The sequence below is a fragment of the Bombus vosnesenskii genome, unplaced genomic scaffold, assembly GCF_011952255.1.
Source record: "Bombus vosnesenskii isolate JDL3184/JDL3185 unplaced genomic scaffold, Bvos_JDL3184-5_v1.1 scf7180000016261, whole genome shotgun sequence".
Classification (NCBI taxonomy): Eukaryota; Metazoa; Arthropoda; class Insecta; order Hymenoptera; family Apidae; genus Bombus; species Bombus vosnesenskii.
The window spans coordinates 2,580,170-2,605,450 of NW_022884330.1; the positions used below are offsets into that span (position 1 = coordinate 2,580,170).

Sequence of the window (25,281 nt, forward strand, 5' to 3'; positions counted from 1 at the left end):
TATGGTAATCTTTTCTTAAATTTTGTCACTTTTAACATTAAGAGAAAGACAGTAAACATTTTATTATTTATATATGGTAATATTCTTCATTTCTTTCTATTCGTCTTTATAATAAACAAGTCATCTTAAATATTAACGAGTAAACAAATGCTAGGTAGGTTATACTTAAATAAGTAATCTGTTAAGTCACCTTTCTTAAAAATGTTGCTTCGCTTAAATTCTGTCAATCTTAACAGTGAGAAAAACAACGGTAATTATTTGATCATTTATATAGTGTTAGGTTAGTTGTAATTAAAGCAATATGATGACAATAGATAAATATACGTTGTCATGTTGCCGTCAATAGAAGTAAACGTTAATATTTATGAAATCATCTGAATATTTTTAATAATTGTAAAGACAAACTAGTTTAAGATCATTCTAATGTAGGGCTATGCCTGCATTAGTTATAATGAAACGATCGCATCAAACAAATATTAAGTTCTTCTTCTGCTAATAACAAAGAAGTCGCTCTGCAGTCACGTCGCCACATGCGCGAACGTCCATAGAAACGAATGCCCTTTCGTAAGCGGTAAAATTGTCACTAGAACGCGTATAACCTTAAATAATTAATATAACCCCAAAAATTTCAGAGATTTCGCAATAATTGTGATACCGCTATAAGTAATGATATATAAATAACTGTCCCTCGTTTCTCGCTTGAGGTCAACCTGTCTGTAACAATTATGTAAGAAATTCTTCATTTCTTGCTACTTGTAAATGGTCCATTATAATACTGAATCAACATTTTAGCTTTTGCATGAAAAAGCTAATCAAGCATTGGCTTATTATAATACTTTAATTAATGTGTTTCGTACTTAAATCAAATTTAGTTAAAAATTCAAAGCATTTGCTTTGTACAATAAATGTAAGAAGAGCTGTGTACCACTATTAGGAAATCATTCCGTATACTTTTCTCTACTCTATTCTACGTTACGGACAACAACCTTAATTAAATTTAACATATTCTCAATAGATTGGTTAAGAAAGTAAAATTGAATCAATTAACAGAGGTCGACATTATTTGATCGACAATCTAATTGTTGGTCAAAATTTATGAATGGTAATCACAATATTTATGAGAAAACTAAAATGTGAATATTCTTTATTAATAAGAATATTTTTTCGTATTAATAAAGAATAGGGTATTTATTAATAAAAACACGGCTTTCTCAGAATTTAAATTTCCAAATATTTCCCCCCGCAAATTTAACCATTTAACGAATATTTTTTATTACTATAATTTTAATGTTCGTCCTATAGCATAGTTAATTTTTGCTAATGGCATGATTTTCTTAGATATAAATGTTAATCAATCTTGTAAAATATTATAGACAAGCACTTCAAACAGAAAAAACTTTAAAAGATGAAAAATGAGGTGTAACAAATTGTCTTTTCCTCTTTTAATTCAATGTGAGAGGTTAATAACTTATTTATGAATTTGTGTCAAGTATACGATTAAATATATTTGTGAAGCAAGTAAATATACGAAAAGAATTGTAATTAAAAATTAGGGGATGCAGAATCTTTAATCGATATAATTAAGGAAAACAGCTGGCCTCTTGTTATTTATAGATAATTCTCATTTGCCATGAATGAAGTTCCGGTTGCCACTCGTTATTCTGGTTCTCAAAGAATTTCGAAATATCCTCAACATACACGGGAATTAGATCCCCTCTGCTTCAATAAAATCATGACTGTTTCCACTTTTCACGAGACATATTGGATTTTAACAACAGATCGAATATCGAGGATAAATTCATATTACAAAACATCATATAAACGAAATATCACAATTAAAGTTAACATGAAAAACACGAAGAAAACTAATCACTGTTTAAATTATTCTACTGTAATAATACAAAATTTTATAAAATATCTATGATAAAAATGTAGTAGAATAATAACAACGAGCACAACGTGACAACTGTATTCGGAAAACTCACAGTGAACTTTAATCAAACTACCATCTTAAATCTATATTCCAAGGACTTTTCTATGAATATAATTTACTTTGCTTATTTAAATTCTTTAAAGGATACGGTCATAATAAATTGAAATACACGTACAAAACTTTGTTTAGTTAAAAATTCAATTACTAAATATCCTAAATAAAACGTTCAGCACGAGTCATATACTTTCTTATAGTAGTTTTTTTAATATATATATAAATTAACAAAAGCGTGCATCCAATATATCACCGTGTTGAAATTACATATGACTAATATCAAGTTAAACAACTGAAGAAGGAGAGGTTCCAGCGTAAGCTCATTTCACGAATTACGTAAGGGCTTGTAAAGGCAATTTGACAAGACTAGCGCACGTACATAGATATACAAAATATACAAAAATCCATTTTCCCTCCTGTTTGCTACATTAACGTACAATCCGTATAATATAACATAATCGAGATACTTCTTAAAAAGAAAGGATCTATAAGTAATCACACATGTATATATAGACTAAAGTATACAGGTTGTCCCACAGAAATTTTGTCAATATGTTCTGTACGTATAAGAATAAAGCGTCATGTAACAGGAAGTTTACAGGTGCTTCACTAGAAAGTTACCACAAAAATATGAGATATGACATGTATAGATAGATGTCAATACACATCTCTCGGTTTAACACAGGACAAAACAAGATACATAGTGTTCATTGTACATACTGATATGTGCAAAATGCTTACACACTTTTACCTATCCATAGAAAGCACTGGCAAAACTCGTATACTAAACTACAAGACACTCCGCATAATATACATAATTTAGAATAGAGTTTACTTAGTCACGAACATTATGAATATTTATATCAGTAAGTACATAGATGATCAGTGTATTTTCTAATCTAATAATTGAATTAACAGAACCGATTACACATTAAACGAACTCTTCCAACGTGATTCACTCAATTCTTCGTTTCATCTTATCTCAAAAAGCTTTTCGATTTAGTTTTTCCAATCTGTATCTCACAGTCATAAAATGCTTCTACAGATCTGACTGTATGGTAAAACATAGAACAACGTATTCAATTCATATTTCACGTTCATTAAATAATTTTGAACGATTAAACTGTATGATAAAATGTAAAAAAAAAAAAGAAAAAAAACGAACAATTACGTGATTCAAAGTTGGATAATATTGAGCTATTCTTGTAAATAAAGGTGGGGAGAGGCAAAGAAAACTGAATGTGGGGCTGCATCGATGATCGTCCAAGGAAATATTGGGCCAACGTTATGCCTTCTCAGTTTATACCGAGCTCACCGTTCAGGTAACACGTATCGACTGTAGCCGGTCACTCTTCAAGTCTCGTTTCGTTTCGTTCCGTTCTCCAATTGTTCACTCGTGGCCAATCGTATTCGACAAAGGATTCGGATAAAGACGAATTTTCTTACATTTCTGTAAGTAAGTGCTTGACATTGTAACCAATGGCTTTCTTCTTTCTTCCTTTTTGCTTTGCCTGTTCCTTTCGAATGATACACTCACATAATATGTTTTGACAGTGAGTAGTCACCACAGAATAACTTTTAAGAGATACATTTATTATTTACACGCAAAGGTTCTGTCTTATTATCTTGATATTCCTTCGAATGATAAAACGAAGTAAAGAAGCTTCGATCTCGCTTATCGTGCATCCTATACATGTTACGGTGCTCTATATAATTTACACAAAGAATTAGTCGAGTATGATACCGGCGTTTAAATTGGCAAGTTACATTTATATTTTCAAAATTATTAATTCCTTTTGCGTAACGCTGTATTTCGTAATAAGACGAGTTCGTGCTAGAAATAAATCTCTGTTTTCTGAAAATGGACGTTGAGTAAGTAAAAATAGATACACACGATGATATATAATTCATATGATATCTAATTGATCAATGTCTGACATATAATGTAAATTTAAAAAAAAAAAAAAAATGTAATCGTAACTGCTAAAAACTAACGAATGCCAAACTTTCTAAGTGAAGCAATACTCGAACGTAATAGTGACCGAGATTTTATAACGTGGAACCGAGTGATTCAACGTATATGTGTATCGTAGAACTTTAAAGTTACAAACAAATTTATGATCTGTACACTGACTATAAAAAGTTATGTGCTCAAAATACAGAATATTCGGTTCTAATCTAGCGTTAAATGTTATATACTTGGGTAGTCTTGTCAGTATTAACCGCCGAACAGAGCAAGATACCAAATGTGGAATACTGGAAATGCGTGGATATAAAACAGTAGTTGAAACGTTACAGTTAATTTTGATATGAAATGTTACTTTTAGACTGATGCATTTTTTTGCATTGCCCAATATTGTGTATCAAGTACTTATTTTAGTACGATTAAGCAATTATCAATACTATCAGCAGTACTCGATATCAGTGTTAAGTACATCGACTTGGTTGTTGAATATTTCATAAATACCGAATATTGAATGTCGAATATTAAGTACACAATGTGAAGTGTCTCGTACCTGTACTTATCAACAGAGTAAATATCTCTAACGTGTACTGAGTATCAAATATTACCTAAGTCCAGGCAATGAGTGTCAAACATCAAGTACCTGAGCATATTGAATGTTAAGTACTTATTAAGCGCCAAAGTGACGGATGCTAAAAGTGCTGAAAAAATGACTAAATATGAAATTAGTATCTTTTCAATTATCAATGAACGGCGAATTTTTACTCAGATTTCTAATTTTATAAACCTGATTAAACGAAATCTAAGTAGAAATTTATTTCATTTGCAATTTTATGTTCCCCATAGATGTATAAAAATCCACGGTTTCGTTAATAAATAACAGATATTCATTTTCTATGATTAACACGGAATGTCTAGTATCCACGAAAGGTATGAGAATTTGAAAGGTGCGTGAAACTATGAATAGGAATGACACATCAATGGAATGATTTAGGAATTTATATTTCGATACATATTATATGATACACCTCAGGGTAACAGAAAATTCCAAAGACGCGAGATTTTACGTACTTTCCGATCGACGCTGTTTTGTCGATTACATAACGATCAATGTCGTTTTAAAAATTGAGAATTAGAAATGTTTGGTCCTTCCATCATAAAACGTTTTGCGAAGAGCAACGAAACAGAAGCTGATATTCTCAACAGAGAAAGAAAGAAGAAAAGAATTCTCAACAGAGAAAGCGAGACGTTTGCCATTCCTCTTATTGCCAAGGTTCTTTTTTCTAAAGTAATCAAGCTTCATACGTTTCAGTTTCTTTGTCAATACGTTGTTGCGTCTCTGCATCGTCGTAAAAGTTATTGCAACATCGCCTTCCAAAGATTCTGCGAACATAATTTCCTTTCTTTTATACAGGGTTCATTTTCAGGGGATCTGTTACACTCATTGCTTTAAACATTAGCCTGAGTGTCATAATTAATAGCCGCTAAGCAAATGTAGATAACATTGAAAGGATAGAAGCAAAACTTTCGACGTAATTTGTTTGATTTTGTCTTGTGAATATTTTCTTTCGCGGAAAACCACCCGATTATGTTTTATATTTTTAAGCTACAGAAGCGTATGATAATACAAAGATGCAGCGTGAACCGAACATTCGAACAAATGCAACCGTGTGCTCTTTTATATAAAAATCGGATTACATGTAGATCAACGTAGAAAACGTATCATTTGCCCAGTCTCATCACGAACACTCTCCGCTATGATTGTTTCGTAAGTCAACCTGTGTTTCTCTAATCTACTCCAATTATTCGATACTCATTGTCTTGACATCCCCATTTGATGATCGCATGCAAACTGACTTTTTTTTTTGTCATTTGTTTCACAGAAGCAGTCACATAACTGAGTTGTTATGTGCGAAGTTAAGATATATTACTGTAATTTTCAATGACGAATCTCGGTGAGCTACGAACACGCAGATTTGTTTGCCATGTTCTTCCAAATACTGTAATTAATACTTGAACGAATGGCGCAATCCTTCCTTTTATTTCGACTCTATCTCGATTACTATTTTCTAATTGAACAAAAAACAAAAAAATAACTGCAAAAGAATGGAACGTGAAATTACAAAACAAAATTGGGGCTATTACTTCCCTTTCTCTGTATCCTTCGAAATACTGCTTCATTGAAAAATGAAATACCATGATTGTATTACGCGTTATCATAATAATTAACGACACTGCTTTGGGCATGCTTTAGAAAGTAGAATTTCGAAGGAATACGAATATACTGTAGTTTGAGAACGAATAGGATAATAAAAGGAAAATACACGTTGTTGTGACAACTTAGTACACATAGTACACATTTTGACAGCCGTAGAACGCCTTCTCCGCTTCCTTCGTATGATTTATAATTTACGCTACAATTTTCGTTCCAGTGGTACAACTCTTTTTTCCGGTGCACTATTTATGTCACCGTTTTTTGCATATATATATGCGATATCTCTGCAACTTCTTGACATAAATCTGACATGGAAATTGTCTTCTACTTATAACTTGTTATTTTTCCCTTTTTGTTTAAACGAGCTTTTAGCAAACGAAAAATCGCCATAATTTTGCGAAACTGGACGATAGACCAGATTTCTCGTCATAAAATAGAAATTTCCTTGCAAACGAAATTTAATAATTTTGTCTCTCCCCTTCTTTGTTCATATAGCGAACGACAGTTTGCCAAAATTGAAAACTTTAGTTAAATACAAGACGATGGCAGAATCAAAAACGGAGGACATCCCCGATAGAATAGCGGAAACATTCGAAGGACAGAACATCCTAATCACCGGTGGGACTGGTTTTCTTGGAAAAGTCGTCATCGAAAAGTTACTCAGATGTGTACAAAACACGAAACAAATTTACATGTTGATCAGGACGAAGAAGGAAAAAGATCCGAAACATCGTTTGGAGGAAATCTTCAATTCGCCGGTAAGATATCTCTTTCGTCGCGTAAAATATAATTAACTTGTGTTCGTGGGTCGTGAATTCTTAATTTGAGTTGGTTAATTAAATTTTTTAATGGAATAAATAAAATCGACATTGTCGTACGGGCATTCTCCATATCCAAATCTATGTTTTCAAACAGAGTCAATACCAGCGAACATATAGAATTGTAGATTGACATTCAACAAATATTTTACACCGAAATGTATTTAAACGATGCAGACGATATTGCATAAGTACGAAGAACAAGCAATTAAGCCACATATGTATACGTAAACAGGTTTCTTGTAACCCGTTTTCTACGTAAGAGAATTCTTCCTGGCCTAATTTTCTGGCTAGAGATATTTAGTCCACTGTTGCCATACTCTTCAAAAGATATTTCAAAAATCTACAAATGCAAGTCTTGCTAAAGTTGCTCATTTTCGTCCCAGTTTCCTCAGAAACTGTTACAATTGTTGCGTTAGGAATACATACATTTTACTGTTTTTAATTTATATTTCAAACACAAACACGTAGAGAAAATTTAATTAGTTAAGTGTTACGTATCGCCTGTGCGATAAAGATAGACTTAGATGTGTGCAATTTCTTTAAAGAAGTTGTTTTCACTGCTGGAAAAGGAAGACAAGTTTTTTAGACACAATTGTGTAGGAATATCTAAAGTTTCAACAAATAATAACATTCCAAGACGTTATAAAATACTCTATGTATTTACTTTTGTCAAATAAGAAAATATTACTTAAACAATGACCTTTCTTAAATACGATGACGAAACAATGTCACGTAGTAGACTGCAGACGAAAATTATACACCAGTGAAAAGGCCACGAGAAAGAATCTGATCTGTACAGATGCAAGATGATTGATATTGCGCAAAGAATCGTGTTCTTCGCATATTCTTCGAATGAAATTACAGCCATCATTCCTGAAATTATTATTACATCGTGAATTTTTCTTCACAAGAAAGAAAGATTTCTTCTTTCACTTATATGAATTACCAAGAATCAATCGATCACATATTATGACACGGTTGTAAATAACATAGAAATAAAGGAACTCACGTAATAGTCAGTGAAATATTTTGTGTGTAACTTATAATGTCATGTTTGAAAAAAAAAAAAAAAGAGAAATTACTCGTCATCCGTCGAGTCATCTTCATTTCCTGCGCAGTGGAACATATTTCGAAATTACGTTCATAATAATTGTAACGTGAATCGCTGAAATTTTCGTGGATTTGGTTACCAACAACGAAATTCACCACGTGTAAGTAAAAGTAAGGCGGTGCGTTTTGTTACGAGACAAAAATCCGAGAAACTAAGTCAAGGCCCTATAACATAGAGAAGAGGATAGCAAACGTTATTATTACCATTATTATCAAGTCTCGTGTCCGGTGAAAGTTCTTATTTTTCTTGTACTGGTGTATTATATCATATTTTTCCTGCTACTGGCCTCTGGACCCCTTTCTAACATTCATATATACGTACACTCAACATAGGCTGAAGAATTTAGTTGTGAATTACATATACCAATTAGTGAGAAACTGGTTACAGATGAAATTTTTATAGAGGCATATGTCATGAATAGTATTCAGTAATAATTATATATATTAGTATTCAGTAAACAATAGTATTTGAATTTGGAAAAAATTTTCTGACAAACGTTAAATTAATTTTTTACTAACAAGTAGAACAAAGTAAAATAGGACCCAAGAATCCAAGGATTAAAAATGAATCCATTGATATATTAAGCTTTAAATTTTAAGAGGTCAGTCTCATAAATTGAGCAAAATAATTCATACAAATGTAATTCCACTCTGATTTAGAAATCATTTATTTTAGCTTTTTGAGAAAGTGAAGAGGCAAAGGGGTGCAGAGGTACTTAAAAAATCAGTAACTGTTGTAAGTGGAGATGTATCGTTACCTGGGCTTGGAATTTCCTCAGAAGATAGAAAGATGCTTTGTGAAAAGATAAATATCGTGTACCATGCAGCTGCCACAGTACGGTAACGTGGTGCAAAATGAAGTATATTTGGATTATGTGTAAATAACTTGAAAATAATATTCGATTTAATCATTGAATTGTTACAGATTTGATGAATTGCTGAAGAAAGCGGTATTACTGAACACACGTGGTACAAAGCAAATGTTAGAATTAGCCAAGGAGATGAAACATCTGAAACTGTTTGCTCATATCAGTACAGCATATTGTCATCTTGAAGAAAAGGTACTATAACATATTATATTTATTTATAGTAATATATACTTGGAGTAATATATAATTTTCTTCTAGATTTTAAGAGAGAAACCATATCCACCACCTGCAGATCCTCATAAAATAATCAAATGTGTTGAATGGATGGATGATGATGTAGTTGAAGCTATGACAGATAAAATTTTAGGACACCTTCCCAATACGTATGCCTTTACCAAAGCTTTGTCCGAAGGCTTGGTTGAAGAAGCAATGCCACATATTCCAGCAATTATATTAAGGTATAGATAAAAATAATTTTTGCAGAGTATAAAGTATTTTTAATCGCGGAAGATTATTTTACTCCCCAGACCAAGTATAGTTATACCTATATGGAAAGAACCAGTGCCAGGATGGACAGACAATATCAATGGCCCCACAGGACTTTTAATTGGTGCTGGTAAAGGTGTTATTCGAACAATGTATTGTAATGACAGTAGTTATGCAGATTATCTTCCTGTTGATATTGCGGTAAATGCAATTCTTGCCAGTTCTTGGAATTTTATATATTGCAAGGACCATGAAAAGAGAGTTTATAATCTTACAAGTAGCAGTGAATTTAAGGTGTATTATCTTTTAATAAAAGTAATTTTGGATAATGATTTATACATGTAGTTAATAATTCAGTTTGTTTCATTTAGGTATCATGGGCAGAGATTATTGCCAGAGGTCGAAAAATAACAGAAAAGGTACCTTTGAATGGGGTTGTTTGGTACCCAGGTGGCAGTATGAAAAAATCAAGACTCATGCACAATATATGTGTTCTACTCTTTCATATGATACCCGCATACCTCATAGACGGACTTATTTTTCTTGCAGGCTATAAACCAATGTAAGTATACCTAAGTACATCTAAATATTGCAATTATTGAACTACAGATGTTAAATTATTTGCAAATCAAAACACTTTGACCACATTAAAGGACATAAAACTCTTACTATAAACAGTATGTGTCGTGTACAACGTCGAATACAAAAAGGTTTTGAAGTATTTGAGTATTACGCCAACAACCAATGGGACTTCGACAATTCGAATATATTCGAACTAAGGAATAAACTTAATCCTGTGGAATATAAGAAATATCAGCTACACGGGAAAGACATGGATATAGACGCATATTTCGAGACATGTATACGAGCAGCAAGAATTTACATTCTAAATGAACCACCGGAAACTTTGCCAGCTGCTCGAAGACACTTGAGGATGTAAGATCTATTTGTGAAATGATTCTCAGATCCTATCAATTTTAATAAATTTTTATATTTCTGTTGCAGCATGTATTGGGTTGACGTGATTACGAAGATACTTTTCTTCGTGTTACTAATCTATATGGTAGCATCCTGGAGTGAAAGTTTCAGAGCACTGCTAATAGGGAGTTGGTTATTTGTTACTCGAACTCTGTCGCACTAATTACTGATCTCTAGTTTTTAATACTTTTAGCAATTTAAATTTTTTCTACGACCAAATAAACTATAAATTCCCTTTTTTTTGTTTACTGTTCCATACTTTTTTTTGAATTAATTAAAATAGTTCATAAAAGACATTGCATTATACAATTATTTTTTGAATAAATGTTTGCAAATAAAGTAATATTTCATTAAATCATTTCATATGCTCTTTCCCAAAGCATTACGAAGGTAAATAAAAAGAATAAAATAGAGAATGATATTCTCACTGGAAAGTGATTTTTATTTATATCAAATATTGAAAGAGAATTACTCCCTTAAACAGATTCCTGTACAGGTGGTTCATAGCCTTCTGGTCTGTCAACCTTTGAGCCACTTTCACCCACTTCTTCACTTTTGCTACCAGCACCATCACCATGGAGTTCTAGGAGTTTGCTCAATTCGAAACGTGGCTTCTTTAATACTTTAACCTGTAGTGTAATAAGTTTCTCATTTATATTTAAATCTATTCAAAATATTAAGCTTACAAAAACTGCTTATATACCTTGCGGATATAGACATCGTGTAGTGGATAAATTCCTTGTGAAGCTTTTTCAATATCCTTGGCAGTAGCATCTGGTAAGAGCTTACTAACCACACCCTTTAAATCGCTCTTTGTAACATCATTTGTAATGGTGTCTACCATCTTCTGTCTAATTTTCTTGACCTAAACATAAAAATACACGTACACATAAGTAACCTTATGCATGAGTAATAACTTCATAATCTATATATATTAAATAAAAATGTTGCAATATCAATATCACTACTCTCTAATCCAAAAGTAATGTGGTAAGTGAGTGCATATTATTGTATGCAACTTTGTAAAACACAAAAGTGTGTATACCACTTTCATGTACTTTAAGTTGCAAATATTAGATAAAACATAATAAGTTTATTTTGTATAAATACTAACTTGTGCATGTTGAGCATAACACGTTTTCCTAGTGCTCAGTTGATCTTTGTTAGTGAAACCAATACAGAAAACTCTGAGAAGATACCCATCAGTGGTTTTTACATCAACATTAGCTTCTATCAAGGTTTGCCATTTCTTAACCATGGATCTCAATTTATCTGTAGTTAAGTCCATACCATGGAAATTGGTTAACACATTACGATGCTGAACATCTTCAGCAATCAACCTAAATTTACGGAAAGATCTTTCGGCGTCTCCATCATTTTGCAAATCGGCCAGGGAGACTTCAAATACTCTATATTTCAAACCTTCAGAGGCAATCTCTGTAAAACAATAAACATAATATTAATAAACAAAACATTATAAACTGTACAATATATTTTAAATAAATTTGTAGCAGTAACTAATTTTAATACTATTATTGGAATAATATTATGGTAAGTGTCTGCTTTTCTTTATGCAACATAAAACGCCATATAAAGTATTAATAAAACTTCTATGGAGCTGGAGTTGCAAAATTTTTGTTAACACAAAATATCTTACTTGTTCCTTGTGTTCTGTTGACCAACGTTTTGCCAACATGACGATTGGTAAACATAGATGGTGCCTTAACATCGTACCAATCTTTACGGGTGAAGGGATCAACACTGTGAGAAAAGACGAGTTAGGTTAGGATGGTTGAATTTTTAGGTTAGATATAACAATTCCTTATAATTTAATAATGTTTTGGTACTTGAAAACTTTAACTCAAAATTTAATATGTTGAATTCATTAAAAGCATCAAATTCAATAAATTTCTACTGATATAACATTATTTAAAAAGAAGTCAATAAAATGAGTAATAAACATTAGAAGTTAAATTTTCAATTATACAATTAAAAATTATATTTAGATAAAATATACAACCTTTTAAGATTATCTTTTATATAAACGAATAAATATTGACAAAATCGTAATATTAAACATGAAATATACGCATACATTTGACTGTTACGTGTAGAGAATCTATTTCAATATCAAGCATCTTTAGCGACATCAGACAGAAAATTACATTTTTTACATAAAAAATATTTAAAATACATCGAGGAAATATTATAATTTACTTACATCTTCTTTTTAACGCCCTTTTTACCTCCTTTTGAGAGCCCCTTGTTTTTACCGACCGCCATGACTAACGTTACACACGAAAAGAACCACGTTTACATTATAACGGAAACTGGTAGAGCGATCTATAAGTTATCGGCGTATACACGAACGCTGATTGGTTGAACCAATTCGCTTCTATTTTGAATACAATTTTTAAAATAATATTTTACTTGTGATCATATAAAATCATTTAAAAATTAAATTCCTAATTATATATATTTATTATAAATAAATCCTTAATATTAATAAATGGGTATTAAAAATAAATATAAATAAGAATTTTCCAATACTGTTACTTAAACATCAACTTTAATATATTATTATACTAAACTTGGATATACAAAGGTATATGTACGTAGCAACAATAAAATCGAATAAAAAATATATTTTGCTCTAAAGAAAATAATCCTGTATTTACAAGCTTAAATTATAATATAAGTTTATTTATATGTTGTAAGTTTAATATGGATTAATTTAAAAATAAATTGCTATTTCTATAATCTAGATTTATTTTAAGAAATCTTATTTTAAACTGTTAATTAAATACATTAAATACAATTAAATATATTGACTATTGGAGATTATAAATGCATAATTGCACTTTGTGCATATAGGTACGAAGTTTTCTGCTAAAGTTTGAGTTTTACTTAAGATATCGAATGTCGACAGCTGTTGGCCTTTGGCTAATTTCAGTACAATTCGAATTTTCGCATGTAAGACGGTGGGATTTATTTTTTTTTTTTTTCATCGAACGCAAATGCAATGTTCAGCGTTCGTCTTTTTTCGCGATAAATTTCCTCGGTAAATGAGACGATTTTTAGCGGAATATATGTGCACGCAGTGGTCATTACGGAGACTTGTATCAAGTAGTTGGCCTATAAAATCGTTCTGATAATCATGAATCTCCACACGCTGTTTCAGGATTTCAATCCAAGGTAAAAATTATTGCACGGGGATTCTTTTTTTAAATTTTTTAAAATTTAAATGCTATTTCCAAATTAATAATAAATTCGCGTAATATAGTGGTATTTTATATTTACTGGAACATACAATATAGTTTAAAACATCGAGCGTTATTTCATGCCTTTAAAGATTTATATTGTTTAATTTCTGATTCGATATTCTTCGCAAAACTATATGATTTCATTTGTGAACTTACGTAACTTTTGATAATTTGCATCAAGGGTCTATTAATATTTTTAATTTTAGTCTAAGATACACATTTTATCTGGGTCAGATGGTTATTTTAAACAAATAACTGCTACTTCATTTAGCACATTTTATCATTGTTGACCTTTGTCGGAAATTATCGAAAGTAATACAGTTTCAATATTTTATCTATTTATGATATATATTTTGTAATCATTGGAAATTATTATTTAAAATAATAAATATAATTGATAATAAATTTTATAAAACTTTGTAACATATTCTTTATGCAATTTTAAAAATGTTTATTAAAGTATATGCAACAAAATATACTAATCATTTCTAATTTATATTTTAGTAAATTTTTGGTACACTGCTGTTTGATGATATTCACAATCTTATTTGCACTTCGTTTGGATGGTTTCATAGAATGGAGTTATTGGACTGTATTTACTCCAATATGGTTCTGGAAAAGCATGGTAATTTTGGGTGCTACTGTTGGAAGTTATGTTTGGTGGAAGCATCCACATGCAAGATTGGAAGGAGATGCTTATATACATTATAAAGCAATGTTGATTACATTGGCATTACATTTGATTCTGTTAATGTTTGAATTGTTAGTATGTGATAAATTAGAATCTGAAAGACACCTTTGGATGCTTGTATTTATACCACTTATCTTCATCTCTGCTGTATCAATAGTTGTAAGTAATTTTTAATTGTATACCTGGAAAGTATGGATTGATTCTACAGAAAATGTTCTTATATTTTTAGGTTTGTATATGGGCTGCAAAGCACGATCGATTATTTGATTTTGAATTATTTTGTGCAGTAAATATTCTGCAATTTATTTTCTTAGCATTAAAACTGGATGGTATAATTACATGGAGCTGGGAAGTAGTGTTTGCTCCCCTTTGGGCACTGTTATCATTATCTTTAGTTGCAGTACTATATGCAATAGTGTTTGCTGCTGTTTTATTAAGAACTCCACAGATTAATGCCAGACAAAGGCGGACATCTTTGTATTCAGCATTGGCATATACATCTCTTGTGGTTCCAGTCCTAGTGTTCCAAGTAAGAATTACAATAATTTTCTTTTAATTAATTTTCTTTTTAGCGAATTTCATTAATACTATGATTTTATTCGTTCTAGGTACTATTAGCAAATAAATTAGATGGAGATATTTCACTGAATTATACAACAGTAGTAATGCCACTTTTAATATCTCATGTAACACTTATTTTTATGTCATTTGAGGCAAAAGGAGGAAACATATGTAAGACAACAATATCTAATATAGATTTCATATAAAATTAGATATCTTGAAATGATAAAATTATTACTATTAATACTTTAAGGACCGAATTCGCGTCTTTACTTCTCCAATGGTTGGGGACCGGAGACGCGAATTCACGTCTTACGTATTTCATATGATATCCTATAAAAATATTAATTACTGTTAAATAAAACAGTAAAAAAGCAATGAGTGCTGTAAACAAAATGTTATGAATGTGTTTTTACATTACATGCTTGAATAATACAAATAATACGATCCCCAGAGTGTTAAGAAAAAATTGTTACTTATTCTAGGGTGGTTTGGTGTTAGGAAAGATTTTTGTCATTTTTTATTGGGATTATGTCCATTGCTCCAAGAATATGGTAATATTTCTTATCAACCACGAAGTGAGCAGGACCAACCACCATCAGACCAACCAATGGTGTCGGAAAAGAATGAAAAATACGTTAAAAAAGTCGACCTAATGAAACCCGTCGTACCTATAATTTCTATCGATATGCCGGATTGATTATATTGTTTAGGTACGCATAAATATACATAGATATAGACAATTAATGTCAATTTAAAAGAAATATTTTATGTTACAGGGTCTATTCGGATATATGAAATATTTTTATCCATATGATTGGTTCATACCAGATGCGATATCTTACCAAGTGATGGATAGGTGCGTAAATAATAACAGAATTATAAAAAAAAAGTGGGAGATTGTTATTTTCGGTACGATATGAAAGTCTTGTTATTGTTAAACATACTGTGCGCTAAGGCAATCATAATTATATTACCCATTTTATTCATGGGGTTTAAGCCTTACATGATCATTGTAAAGATTTGGTAGAAAAGATCTTGAAAGGTTTTTTAATACGATCTACTTGAAGATAGAGTTCAATATTGGATGCATCTACATGAAATGCCCCTAGAGCAAATTTAGCAGTCGCAGTGCTCAAAATCATTGTCTCTTAAAGCTGCATCAATTTTATGTCTATCCAAACATTTAAATTATGCGTAGAATAAGCAACCAACCCGTCCATTTGTTTGATTGCTCCTTTATAATGATATAGGATAATTGCCGACCTATTTTATTAAGCCTGTTATTCGTAAACTTTACGTAACGGTAGCATTATTATTACTTTGCCAAAAGTAGTAGGTATAAAATAATGGTGAATATGCCTAAGCTGGTGCTAAAAAAAATTAAAAATATCTTAGATATGTTTTATATGCAACTGTGAACTGTGTTTAAAATTGAAACTAAACCTCAGTGTATCGTGATCTGTACAGGGCTAAGCTTAATTTGTAATATATTATATTTTAAATAGATTTTCCTGCAGAGTGTCGTAAATGTACATTTGAAGCTTGTTACCAAGGAAAATCTTTCATGTAAATAATACTCCAAGTTTTAGGATTTGTTAGCACTGTACAGGTCATGTCCAGGAAGTTTATTATGTATATAGCTAAGTTTTGATTAATGCGTAACTGTCTGACTTTTTGTTAACATAAAGTTTGTCAACATTGAATTATTTGTAAAAAAAATTTGTATGTATACATACGTATATATAAAGATAACATAAATAGTAAAAAGTAAAAACGAGTAAAGCTGTGAACGATATGATTAATTACGTTTTTACATTTTCTTTTAAAGATTACCGTTTTTATCTTACATTATTTAATATTCAAAATTTGTATTGTGAATAAGACATGGCTGTATTATTCGTCTAGTAAATTTAAAGAGATTGTCGCAATTAATGAACAAAAATTGTTGACTACACGAAAAAATAATAAAATTAATTACATTTTATTTTTATTCTCTTGGAAACGTTTTATTATATTTACGAGCCCTTTTTCGAATAATTTTCATTTTAATAACAAATTTTAAACATACATCTGTAACGAGTCTGTTTATAATATATAGAACAAAAAACAAAAGTCATACATTTACATTAGAATAATTTTTCTACATGTTCTTAAAAGTTTCGCAATATTTCTCATAAAAATATTTATATTAATACTATCAGAGAGGTAACCATTTTAATATGTAATATAAGCATGTTCAAAGGGCTCTGTTACTTTAAATGTTAAACTAATTTTGACTATGATTACCACTTATCAGTTGCTTAACGGATGCTAATGAGTAATAAATACGTTTTATAATCGACGATGTTACAAATATATAGCATGTTGGTGGTACATATTGAATAATTTAAATTCTATCACCTTCCTTTTTAAATTGCTATTTATTTAATTGAAAACTGAAAATATTATAATGTACATAAAAGTATAATATTTGTTCGACACGATCTACGTGTTATGTATTATAATATAAGAATTATTACGATATAAAAAGCGATGCAGATTCTTACTTACAATTAAAATATAATTTATCATAAACTTAGCTGAAATTTGCAAATTGTTCGAAACGTTAAGATTTTAATCGGCCTTAGTGAGACGAGAGATTGGATATATCGGCTGGAATACAAGACTGAGCGCCTCGCATCTTTAAAGTAGCATAAGTAAAATGTAAAAAAAAAAAGAAGATGAAACAAAATAATTGAAAAACAAGTAAATATTAAGGATATTAATTGTTAACGTTATTAGATATCGTAACTACCTGATCGTATACCCAATCAAAATTTTGAGATATCGTATACCCAATGATTTATTATGTTATAATGTAGAAATAATGTACATACTCTGTTGTATTACAATAACATTATAGACTATATTAATTATTATGTATTATACACATCTATCATGCGTGACGATTGCTAAATATGTAGTGGTATTATTTTATTTTATATACACTACACGCAAGAGATACCATTATAATCTAATAAAGTTTATATTTTTGGTATTAACAGACACGAGCAATTTTTACAATACGAGATTTTTTTCGGTATTGTTTTTTGTATGTATGAATCGCATGTGATCAATCGGTAACGTGTTGGGTCGTTCATGTGTCAAAAAGTGTGGACATCTTTTTATCTCAATCATTAACATTGTGGTCTTCGGAAAGGCATTTTTGTGAACATCAATCCTAAGATTATTGGAAACCTATAATATGCATATAATATCTATGCTAAAATTATGATTTTTTACATTGTTTTTTTTTTTTTTAATGTAAGGAATGGACGACGATTATGGATACATATCCATAATGTCTCGTTTATCGTCTACTCACATTTTTGGTACATGCGCAAACTATTGTCGGCCACTAAGTGTATTTGCATCGTAATAAATTGCATCGGTCATTAAGTCTCAACATAATGGTATATATTCAGGTACCCAAGTACGACCAAGGAGCAATGAGACATTCTTTGATACTTTTGCGACGTCAAGTTCGGAATCCTCTATCAATGACGTTTCCCAAACGTACAGTATCCGCAAACGTTTTGCACAGAGCGTAACAAATTCCAACAATCCTGAGCAACTAAACATGTTAAGGAAAACAGATCATCGTCGTTTAATTATTTTAATTTAATTAGGATTGACTAAAAAGAAACTACAGCATAATAATACAGAAGTTATATAAGTTACAGAATAGACAGAAGTTATATATAAATAAAAGAATAAAATACAGAAGTTATATATAATAATACAAGAATTAAAAATATAATGTAATAGCTGGAAATATTGGAAAATTGAAAAAATGTTTCGCAATATAAAATTTGTTATTTCTATTCGTTACGTATAAGCATTTGCTTACTGTATAGACAAATTTAATTAATGTGTTACGTACGTGATTTCACAATCACCCAAACCCACGGCGCTTAGGCGTGGACATCTTTGAGCGACAGAGAGTAATACGTGATCGAGTAAACCGGGTCCATAAGCTGCAATTACTAGCTCAATCAGCCGGGGACACTGATAGCCAATACGTAACACAGTTGCTTCCGACGGCGCTTCCCCAAAGTATAGGTGCGTTATAGGAACGTACGGTGCAAATAATGGACTCTGATCGTCTTCGCTCGTCATATAGGACAATCTAATTTAGAGTGAATTTCACATTTTACATAATATAAATATATTATGCACCTGATAGAATTTAGATATTCCTTTTATACAAAAATATTTTATATCGTGAAATAATGTATCCCATATTAATCTGAAGGATTAAGATAAGAACGAACGTTTACAAGTAAATATATAGCGTGTACTCACAGTATAAGATTTATGTTGGGCAAATGACTGGAAAAGGTAAACCAAGCTTTATCGCTGACTCGCGGAAGTGGTTTTGTCTCTGGATGCACTTCCAATCGCAGGGTTTCCAATTGCACCTGTTTTTCAGAACTCAAAGCTAATAGTAACTCGTCGCTAAGCAATGAATAGGACAGTGACAACTCTTGCAGGTATCGACAATAATTGACCAACGCCTTAATCCCTGCAAAAATTTGTTGATATCATATTGTTTTTATCATACTTCTTATAATCGTTAACGTTATTATTAACACCGAATGAGCTGAATATTTTCAAGATGAAATTTAGCAAGCATTGGATTATTTCTTGTGGAATGAAAGTGAGTTAAACCTTCGGGTAACAATCGAGGAAATCCCTTAATTCGTAGAAGTTGCAAAGTTTTCGAAGAGTCCTCATCGCTTCCGGAACGATCCTTCTTTTGTTCGATCGAATCTTTGTTTGATATTTTTATGATGGATTTGAACTTATCATTGTCGATGTCTAAGAAATCAGGCTTTGCAGTGCTCATTAGTGCCAGCATCTATCAGCAAACATTCCAACAGAAAAACTAATTAATTAACTTAAAAAATTTAATAATGTCTCTTTAAACTACAAATAAGAGTTTCTTTTAGAATAGAGAAATCTAGTCAGGACTTGTGGTAAAGATTTAAAATTGTACTTCTTCACCGCTGAATTGACTTAGTATTCTTAATCAATCAAATGACACAATGATCAGCGCACTTCGTTTCTACTCATTTCACCATTTAATTTCATATATGTTTATCAAAAATGATCAATCTAATCAAACTACACCATCGAAACATATGTAAATCAATCCATCGTTAGTCCTTTCCAAAGACTTACAATCTATAACACATGATTAAATGGGTGCAATATATATTTACAAAAATAATACACTTTTATTTCATAGATGGTTCCATCTTTATCAAGAGGAATCCACCAGTGAACATTATATCATTCCAGTTGCGACATTTGTATAATAATAACGTACAGGGTTGAGCCCACTGTTAAGTAAAAGTGTATCACATTCTTATATGTACCATCATCTATGATATTATAAATCTTTTTATAAAAAGAATTAATTTTCACAGAGGCATAATGTTCACAATCTTATATTACAGACTACATTTACTTCCATCCCATTAGTTCTTCCCAAGATCTTACTTTCGCCGGTATAACAATCCTTAATTGTTCCTTAAAAAAGAGTATACTCCAAAGGAAGTCTCCAAAAAATTCCACAACTTGAACACTTTCTTTATACCACCGATACAATTGATATAATTAATCTTATACCAGCCACAGAAACCATAAACCGCCGAAAATGTTCAATAGGTATCCGATTAGCGTGCAGACAGCCTCGATAGGCTCCACGCTACTATGACTCTTCAGGAACTCGTGGAACGGACGAAGTTGTTACGCCGAGGAATGCAATACCTTCGACTCATAGTTGAAGAGAGCTAGTTCGTACGGCCTCCGCCGCAGGAAGCGGCGAGAAAAAGCGAAAGGACGATTGGAAAGGCTGTTACAATCGTTGTGCAAGAGAAAACACTGATCGAATTGGGACCACGGAGAGGCTTGTGACTAGGACATGCACGTGCTAGGTATGCGCCGTTGCACTAGGTTCCGCAGCTAACTTTATAAGGAGTCTGTGTATACTTTGAGCCGTATACCCAGGTAAAAGGATCGTTACATAGCTGTAGAAAGCGGTCATGGACTAAGTAAAATGTTTTAAATGTTCCTTAACCTCTAGCTATATTGCTATTCACGTGCTAGCGTTTGCGGATCACGTGCATTGCCCGTATCAAGAGGATCTCCAGTTTGATAAATGATACTGCTAGTCAAGTTAATTAACTCTTCGTTACTCCTTCTTTTTTCAAAGTAGTACGACGTAGCGTATGTTTATAATAGAATTTATGACAGGACAGCAAGAAATTTTCAGCAAGTGCTAGGTATACGCATATCAAATTCTAAATCTTCAGTGTTCTAAAGAGTACTAATCCTTTCTCTGAGAATACAAAATCTTCAGTTTTCTAAAGTATTCTAATTCTTTCTTTGACAATCCCAAATCTTGGGTCCACGAGGATCTTTTATCGTTCCAGCAGAATTCTCTCTAGAAATAAATAGAAATAACGATTTACTTGGTAATAATATCATATTTCAGTGAATTTGTGGAGAATTCTTTGTTTTTTTACACGTAAAAAAATGACGCGGAATTTGATAGATTCTGTGACATTTGACAGTCAAGAAGAAAAGAAAGGAGCAAAGAATTTACATTATCAAAAATAAAATATATAAAAAAGATCATAACTGGATCGGAGAAACAATGAAAATAAATGAGACGAATATTAATCAAACGAAATAAATATTACATAATCATTGCGTTGATGCGTATTTGTGCTCAAATATTAAATATTTTGCGGGCTCAATAAAACGTTTGTAATCCGTAAAAGGAGGTCATGGACTTGCAGAGACTGTTGCCGGTTCCCAGTAGACCATGCACGTGTTTTCCTTTGCGACTCACGTGTATCACGAAGAGAAAGGAAACTGATATAAATGACTAACTAATTAAACATCGTTCGATACCTACTCGATTGCCTTTACTTATCGAATACTTGTTTAAACACTTCGTTCTTTATTCCTGTTAAAAAGATTATATTTTTTTCGATAGTATCTAGTAAGAAAATAAGCAATTTTTTCTATATTTTTTACAATTTATACATTTTATTTGATATACTGGATTTATATATTATATTATATTTTTAAAAACATTTAAAATATAGGTACGTACAAATCTTAGAAAATGCGGAATAAATTTAGCTAACCCTTTACAAACTCATTTATAAAATTGCTAGTCGGAAGAACATGGCTAGAACGGCAAATATAAGTAACAGCGGTGAAAGTCAAGCTTCGTTAAACGTTAAATTCGTCATATTTTATCCGTTACGCGATGCGCGAAGTTCTAAACAGACATTAAATAACGAGTGCTACTGCACGAATCTACTAAACAGTTTACCGTTTCATCCAACGTAATTGTAACGTTGTACCATTTAGAAAGTGTTATTCCAAAGCATTCGATCAATGTATCTAATATCGATAATATCTAATATCGATAATAAATTGTCCATCTACAAAAAAGAGGCTCAAACCTAAGCTTAAATTTACAATTTTTCATATTACGCATACACCAACCAATCATTCAGTGTTCTAGAAAATTCGAATTATACAGATCAAAATGCAAGCAAATATTTACATATAAAAAGATATAAAGAACATTACCTATTATCCCGGTTGTGACTGAATTTTACGTTCCTTAAGAACAGTGATTTGCGAGTGAACGCGAATCGCGGGACACAAGCTGACAGATGGAACGAAAGCTCTTTGCGGAGGAGAGTCGTGTTCTTTGGAAGCGAAACCCATTTACTTTTGCAGTGGCTCGCCGCCAGCATTCGATTCGGTTGCCCGTCAGTTAAACTGTTACCTGAAACAGCACGCGTATTGTTAACACACTGTCGTCATACACCTGAACAATGAACTCATTTCTCCAAGTAATGCTTCATTACACCAAGCACTGCTTCGCTAACTGGCCACGGATCTAGTTTATCTGGCCAACTATATCGGAAAATATATTTTTCTATGAAATCACAACAATCATTTCTTCTCTCCATTGAGTACGAATGAAATACAAATACCTGTCACTGATATACAAACATTTTATGAATATGAATATTATACATGTTATATAAAAACGTTTCGAAATTTCATTAACATTCTAATGAAACAGTCATTTATTATAAAAATACGTTCAGTGAAAAACGAATATATAGCATGAATTGTGATGTTAAATATATGTAGTTAGCGTAAAAGATGGTCTCATTAAATATTGTAGCTTAGTAATATAATCAATAATTAACTGTTCAAATATTCTGGACATCTTTGTGAAGTGTATGTATGGAATAAATATCTAGTAACTTTTATATACATTTTCAGACTGATCTTAAATTTTCAGAATCTGAAAACCTATATAATAGCTACAAGATATTTAGTACAAATATATACATCACATCATAATCATAATTTATAATTCAGAGATCACAAAGGCGTTTAAATATTCAATTATTCGGTACATTAAGCACAAATGGCTATCCATATCGTATATTGATTTTTTTCTTTAATCTTAATTATATCGTAACTTCAAATTGATTTCAAATTTAATGAAGAAGAAGAATGAGGAAATTTCAAAATGTTTCATATAACACGCATAATATATTCCTACAAGATATCTGTACTAAGTATTCAAAAATTTTCGCGTGCCATCGTATACATATGTAAGTAGTAAGTACATATAACACTAGAGATTCACTTCATAAGATCAGTTTCAAGAACTCTGGTGGGAAAAGGTAGCCAGTCAACGAATCAAGATCTGGTCCAGTTTACGCGGCACTGCTACGATCGTTAATAACGCTTCGCCGTTTCCAATCAAAAAACTATTTCTATGTATTACAACTTTCCTTGTCACGGAACGTTACGCAGCGAATCCTGCAACCTGACTGTCGAATTTCAACATCATGTTACTACGCATTCCCTCTTTAGAATCGTCCGAATTGCTTGCCCAATAATTGATCACACCTACTAATACGCAGATATTCGTGTTTTGTGGTACGTCGAAGCGAAACGACACGCAATGTTCTTCAAATACCAATTTGCCAAGTATGTATGTATTTTTGTTTTTCTCGTTGAGGAATCTCCAGTTCTACGCGGTAACTCTATAACGGACTTCTCGAGACCGATAGAATTTTTTGTTTTAGCAGATATTTTTCGTTAAACGCACGTCCCTACAAACCGGTCTCGAGTTAATACTGTGCTCAGTTGCTCACTGCGCCTACGGTGTTCTGCTTGACGCACGCGACACTGCTAAAGGCAGCTGAAATAGATACACGTGTTTCACAGCTCACGTGTACCCTGCGTATTGATACCTGTATGTGCATAGGCATTCGCCCATGGCTATCCTATGTATACATGTATCGTTCACCCGATATGCGTCATCATCGCTGCGTGTCGTTCTTTCTGCATCTCTATTTTGGGAAAATGCCGGACCTGATTATTGTTTTTAGGAGTTCAAAGTTAGGAATTAATGAATAACAAATTATTTGAAAAATATAGGAATGATGTCTTTCGAGTTTAATCGAATGGAGAAGTATACTTTCGCTTTGTATGGAATTTTGTGTTGGCCTCTGACGGCTAATGTTGCGTTAACGCAGCGTTTCATTCGCGATCTGCTTTCGATCCAAATTTTAACATTACCCCTCTGAAAGGGAAATAATATTTCTCCAATACTATTTCTTCTACTTAGATTCTAAAATCGTATGAAATGTAAAGTTCAAGTGCTTACAATATAATTATGATAGACCTGCTTAATTTGATAGTTTAATGTTCTTGAAAGTTGATAAGTTAGCGTGTGACAAATTAGTTAAAAAGAAATTAGATCGCAATTTAGTAAATGGATCTTATATTGCAATAAATACATATCATTAAAATATAAGTAGTGTTTAAATATATTTTTGATAATTTGACATGATGATTGAACATGATTTTACTACGTGATGTGTATTCCACGCTTTTTATGAACAGAGTATAAAAAATGAGAGTATGCATAAAGAGACAGACGCGAAGAAGGAGTAAGCAAAACAGCAAAGTTAATAAATTTTAATAGTTCTTTTTTATTATATTATATTATATTATATTTTATTATATTATATTATATTCTATTTTATTTTTATAGAAGTAATTGTTTACCTTTATAGTTTATTACACAAAACATGAATAAGCGTATCTCTTCTTTTTTTATTGGATCTTATCTTACGAAGATGTGGAAAAATCTCCTGTAAACAACAAAATGGCTTTTATTGAATTTGATAAATAAAAATATTAAGGGAATTTTATAAGAAGATCAAAGA

General features: G+C 31.4%; 4 protein-coding genes across 12 annotated transcripts; 2 read left to right on the top strand and 2 right to left on the bottom strand.

Annotated features, from left to right (window-relative positions):
* The first annotated feature begins 3,159 nt into the window (after window positions 1-3,159).
* Window positions 3,160-10,723, top strand: LOC117241711 (putative fatty acyl-CoA reductase CG5065). 4 transcript variants are annotated; one of them, XM_033507728.1, is made up of 9 exons: window positions 3,162-3,439; window positions 6,661-6,923; window positions 8,773-8,936; window positions 9,022-9,157; window positions 9,224-9,423; window positions 9,493-9,652; window positions 9,823-10,013; window positions 10,130-10,387; window positions 10,457-10,723. In XM_033507728.1, the coding sequence occupies exons 2-9, from the start codon at window positions 6,708-6,710 to the stop codon at window positions 10,590-10,592; spliced, it is 1,461 nt and encodes a 486-aa protein (XP_033363619.1). In that variant the 5' UTR covers window positions 3,162-3,439; window positions 6,661-6,707; the 3' UTR covers window positions 10,593-10,723. The 4 variants fall into 4 exon arrangements, with proteins under 4 accessions (XP_033363620.1, XP_033363619.1, XP_033363618.1 ...); XM_033507727.1 differs by having other exon boundaries at window positions 3,164-3,443; window positions 9,493-9,745; XM_033507726.1 differs by having other exon boundaries at window positions 3,164-3,439; window positions 9,493-9,745.
* Window positions 10,724-10,838: 115 nt separating this feature from the next.
* Window positions 10,839-12,806, bottom strand: LOC117241712 (40S ribosomal protein S3a). The gene is made up of 5 exons (XM_033507730.1): window positions 12,651-12,806; window positions 12,087-12,190; window positions 11,544-11,866; window positions 11,133-11,294; window positions 10,839-11,058 (listed from the first exon to the last, which is right to left on the bottom strand). Exons 1-5 carry the CDS (start codon window positions 12,710-12,712, stop codon window positions 10,906-10,908), a joined length of 804 nt encoding a protein of 267 aa, XP_033363621.1. The 5' UTR covers window positions 12,713-12,806; the 3' UTR covers window positions 10,839-10,905.
* Window positions 12,807-13,586: 780 nt separating this feature from the next.
* LOC117241855 (transmembrane protein 185A) lies at window positions 13,587-17,320 on the top strand. Of its 2 annotated transcripts, none has more exons than XM_033508054.1 (6): window positions 13,587-13,624; window positions 14,197-14,542; window positions 14,613-14,912; window positions 14,992-15,115; window positions 15,430-15,657; window positions 15,706-17,320. In XM_033508054.1, the coding sequence occupies exons 1-5, from the start codon at window positions 13,587-13,589 to the stop codon at window positions 15,642-15,644; spliced, it is 1,023 nt and encodes a 340-aa protein (XP_033363945.1). In that variant the 3' UTR covers window positions 15,645-15,657; window positions 15,706-17,320. The 2 variants fall into 2 exon arrangements, with proteins under 2 accessions (XP_033363945.1, XP_033363944.1); XM_033508053.1 differs by having other exon boundaries at window positions 15,724-17,320.
* A 451-nt stretch (window positions 17,321-17,771) lies between these two features.
* Window positions 17,772-25,206, bottom strand: LOC117241856 (F-box/LRR-repeat protein 3-like). 5 transcript variants are annotated; one of them, XM_033508060.1, is made up of 7 exons: window positions 25,121-25,206; window positions 22,604-22,805; window positions 19,658-19,847; window positions 19,292-19,511; window positions 18,870-19,115; window positions 18,312-18,560; window positions 17,772-18,184 (listed from the first exon to the last, which is right to left on the bottom strand). In XM_033508060.1, the coding sequence occupies exons 3-6, from the start codon at window positions 19,845-19,847 to the stop codon at window positions 18,389-18,391; spliced, it is 828 nt and encodes a 275-aa protein (XP_033363951.1). In that variant the 5' UTR covers window positions 22,604-22,805; window positions 25,121-25,206; the 3' UTR covers window positions 17,772-18,184; window positions 18,312-18,388. The 5 variants fall into 5 exon arrangements, with proteins under 5 accessions (XP_033363951.1, XP_033363950.1, XP_033363947.1 ...); XM_033508059.1 differs by lacking the exon at window positions 25,121-25,206 and adding an exon at window positions 24,024-24,563; XM_033508056.1 differs by lacking the exon at window positions 25,121-25,206 and adding an exon at window positions 23,958-24,563.
* Window positions 25,207-25,281: the final 75 nt, after the last annotated feature.

Coding starts and splice junctions, on each gene's coding strand:
- LOC117241712 (XM_033507730.1), bottom strand. CDS start 12,712: ATGGCGGTCGGTAAAAACAAGGGGCTCTCAAAAGGAGGTAAAAAGGGC. Junction 12,191..12,650: donor AAGGGCGTTAAAAAGAAGAT/GTAAGTAAATTA, acceptor CTTTTCTCACAG/TGTTGATCCCTTCACCCGTA. Junction 11,295..11,543: donor GTTATGCTCAACATGCACAA/GTTAGTATTTAT, acceptor TTTTATGTTTAG/GTCAAGAAAATTAGACAGAA.
- LOC117241711 (XM_033507727.1), top strand. CDS start 6,708: ATGGCAGAATCAAAAACGGAGGACATCCCCGATAGAATAGCGGAAACA. Junction 9,158..9,223: donor ATTGTCATCTTGAAGAAAAG/GTACTATAACAT, acceptor ATTTTCTTCTAG/ATTTTAAGAGAGAAACCATA. Junction 10,388..10,456: donor GCTCGAAGACACTTGAGGAT/GTAAGATCTATT, acceptor TTTCTGTTGCAG/CATGTATTGGGTTGACGTGA.
- LOC117241856 (XM_033508060.1), bottom strand. CDS start 19,847: ATGCTGGCACTAATGAGCACTGCAAAGCCTGATTTCTTAGACATCGAC. Junction 19,512..19,657: donor TCCTCGATTGTTACCCGAAG/GTTTAACTCACT, acceptor AAATTTTTGCAG/GGATTAAGGCGTTGGTCAAT. Junction 19,116..19,291: donor CCCAACATAAATCTTATACT/GTGAGTACACGC, acceptor ACTCTAAATTAG/ATTGTCCTATATGACGAGCG.
- LOC117241855 (XM_033508054.1), top strand. CDS start 13,587: ATGAATCTCCACACGCTGTTTCAGGATTTCAATCCAAG. Junction 13,625..14,196: donor TTTCAGGATTTCAATCCAAG/GTAAAAATTATT, acceptor TTTATATTTTAG/TAAATTTTTGGTACACTGCT. Junction 14,913..14,991: donor TTCCAGTCCTAGTGTTCCAA/GTAAGAATTACA, acceptor TATTCGTTCTAG/GTACTATTAGCAAATAAATT.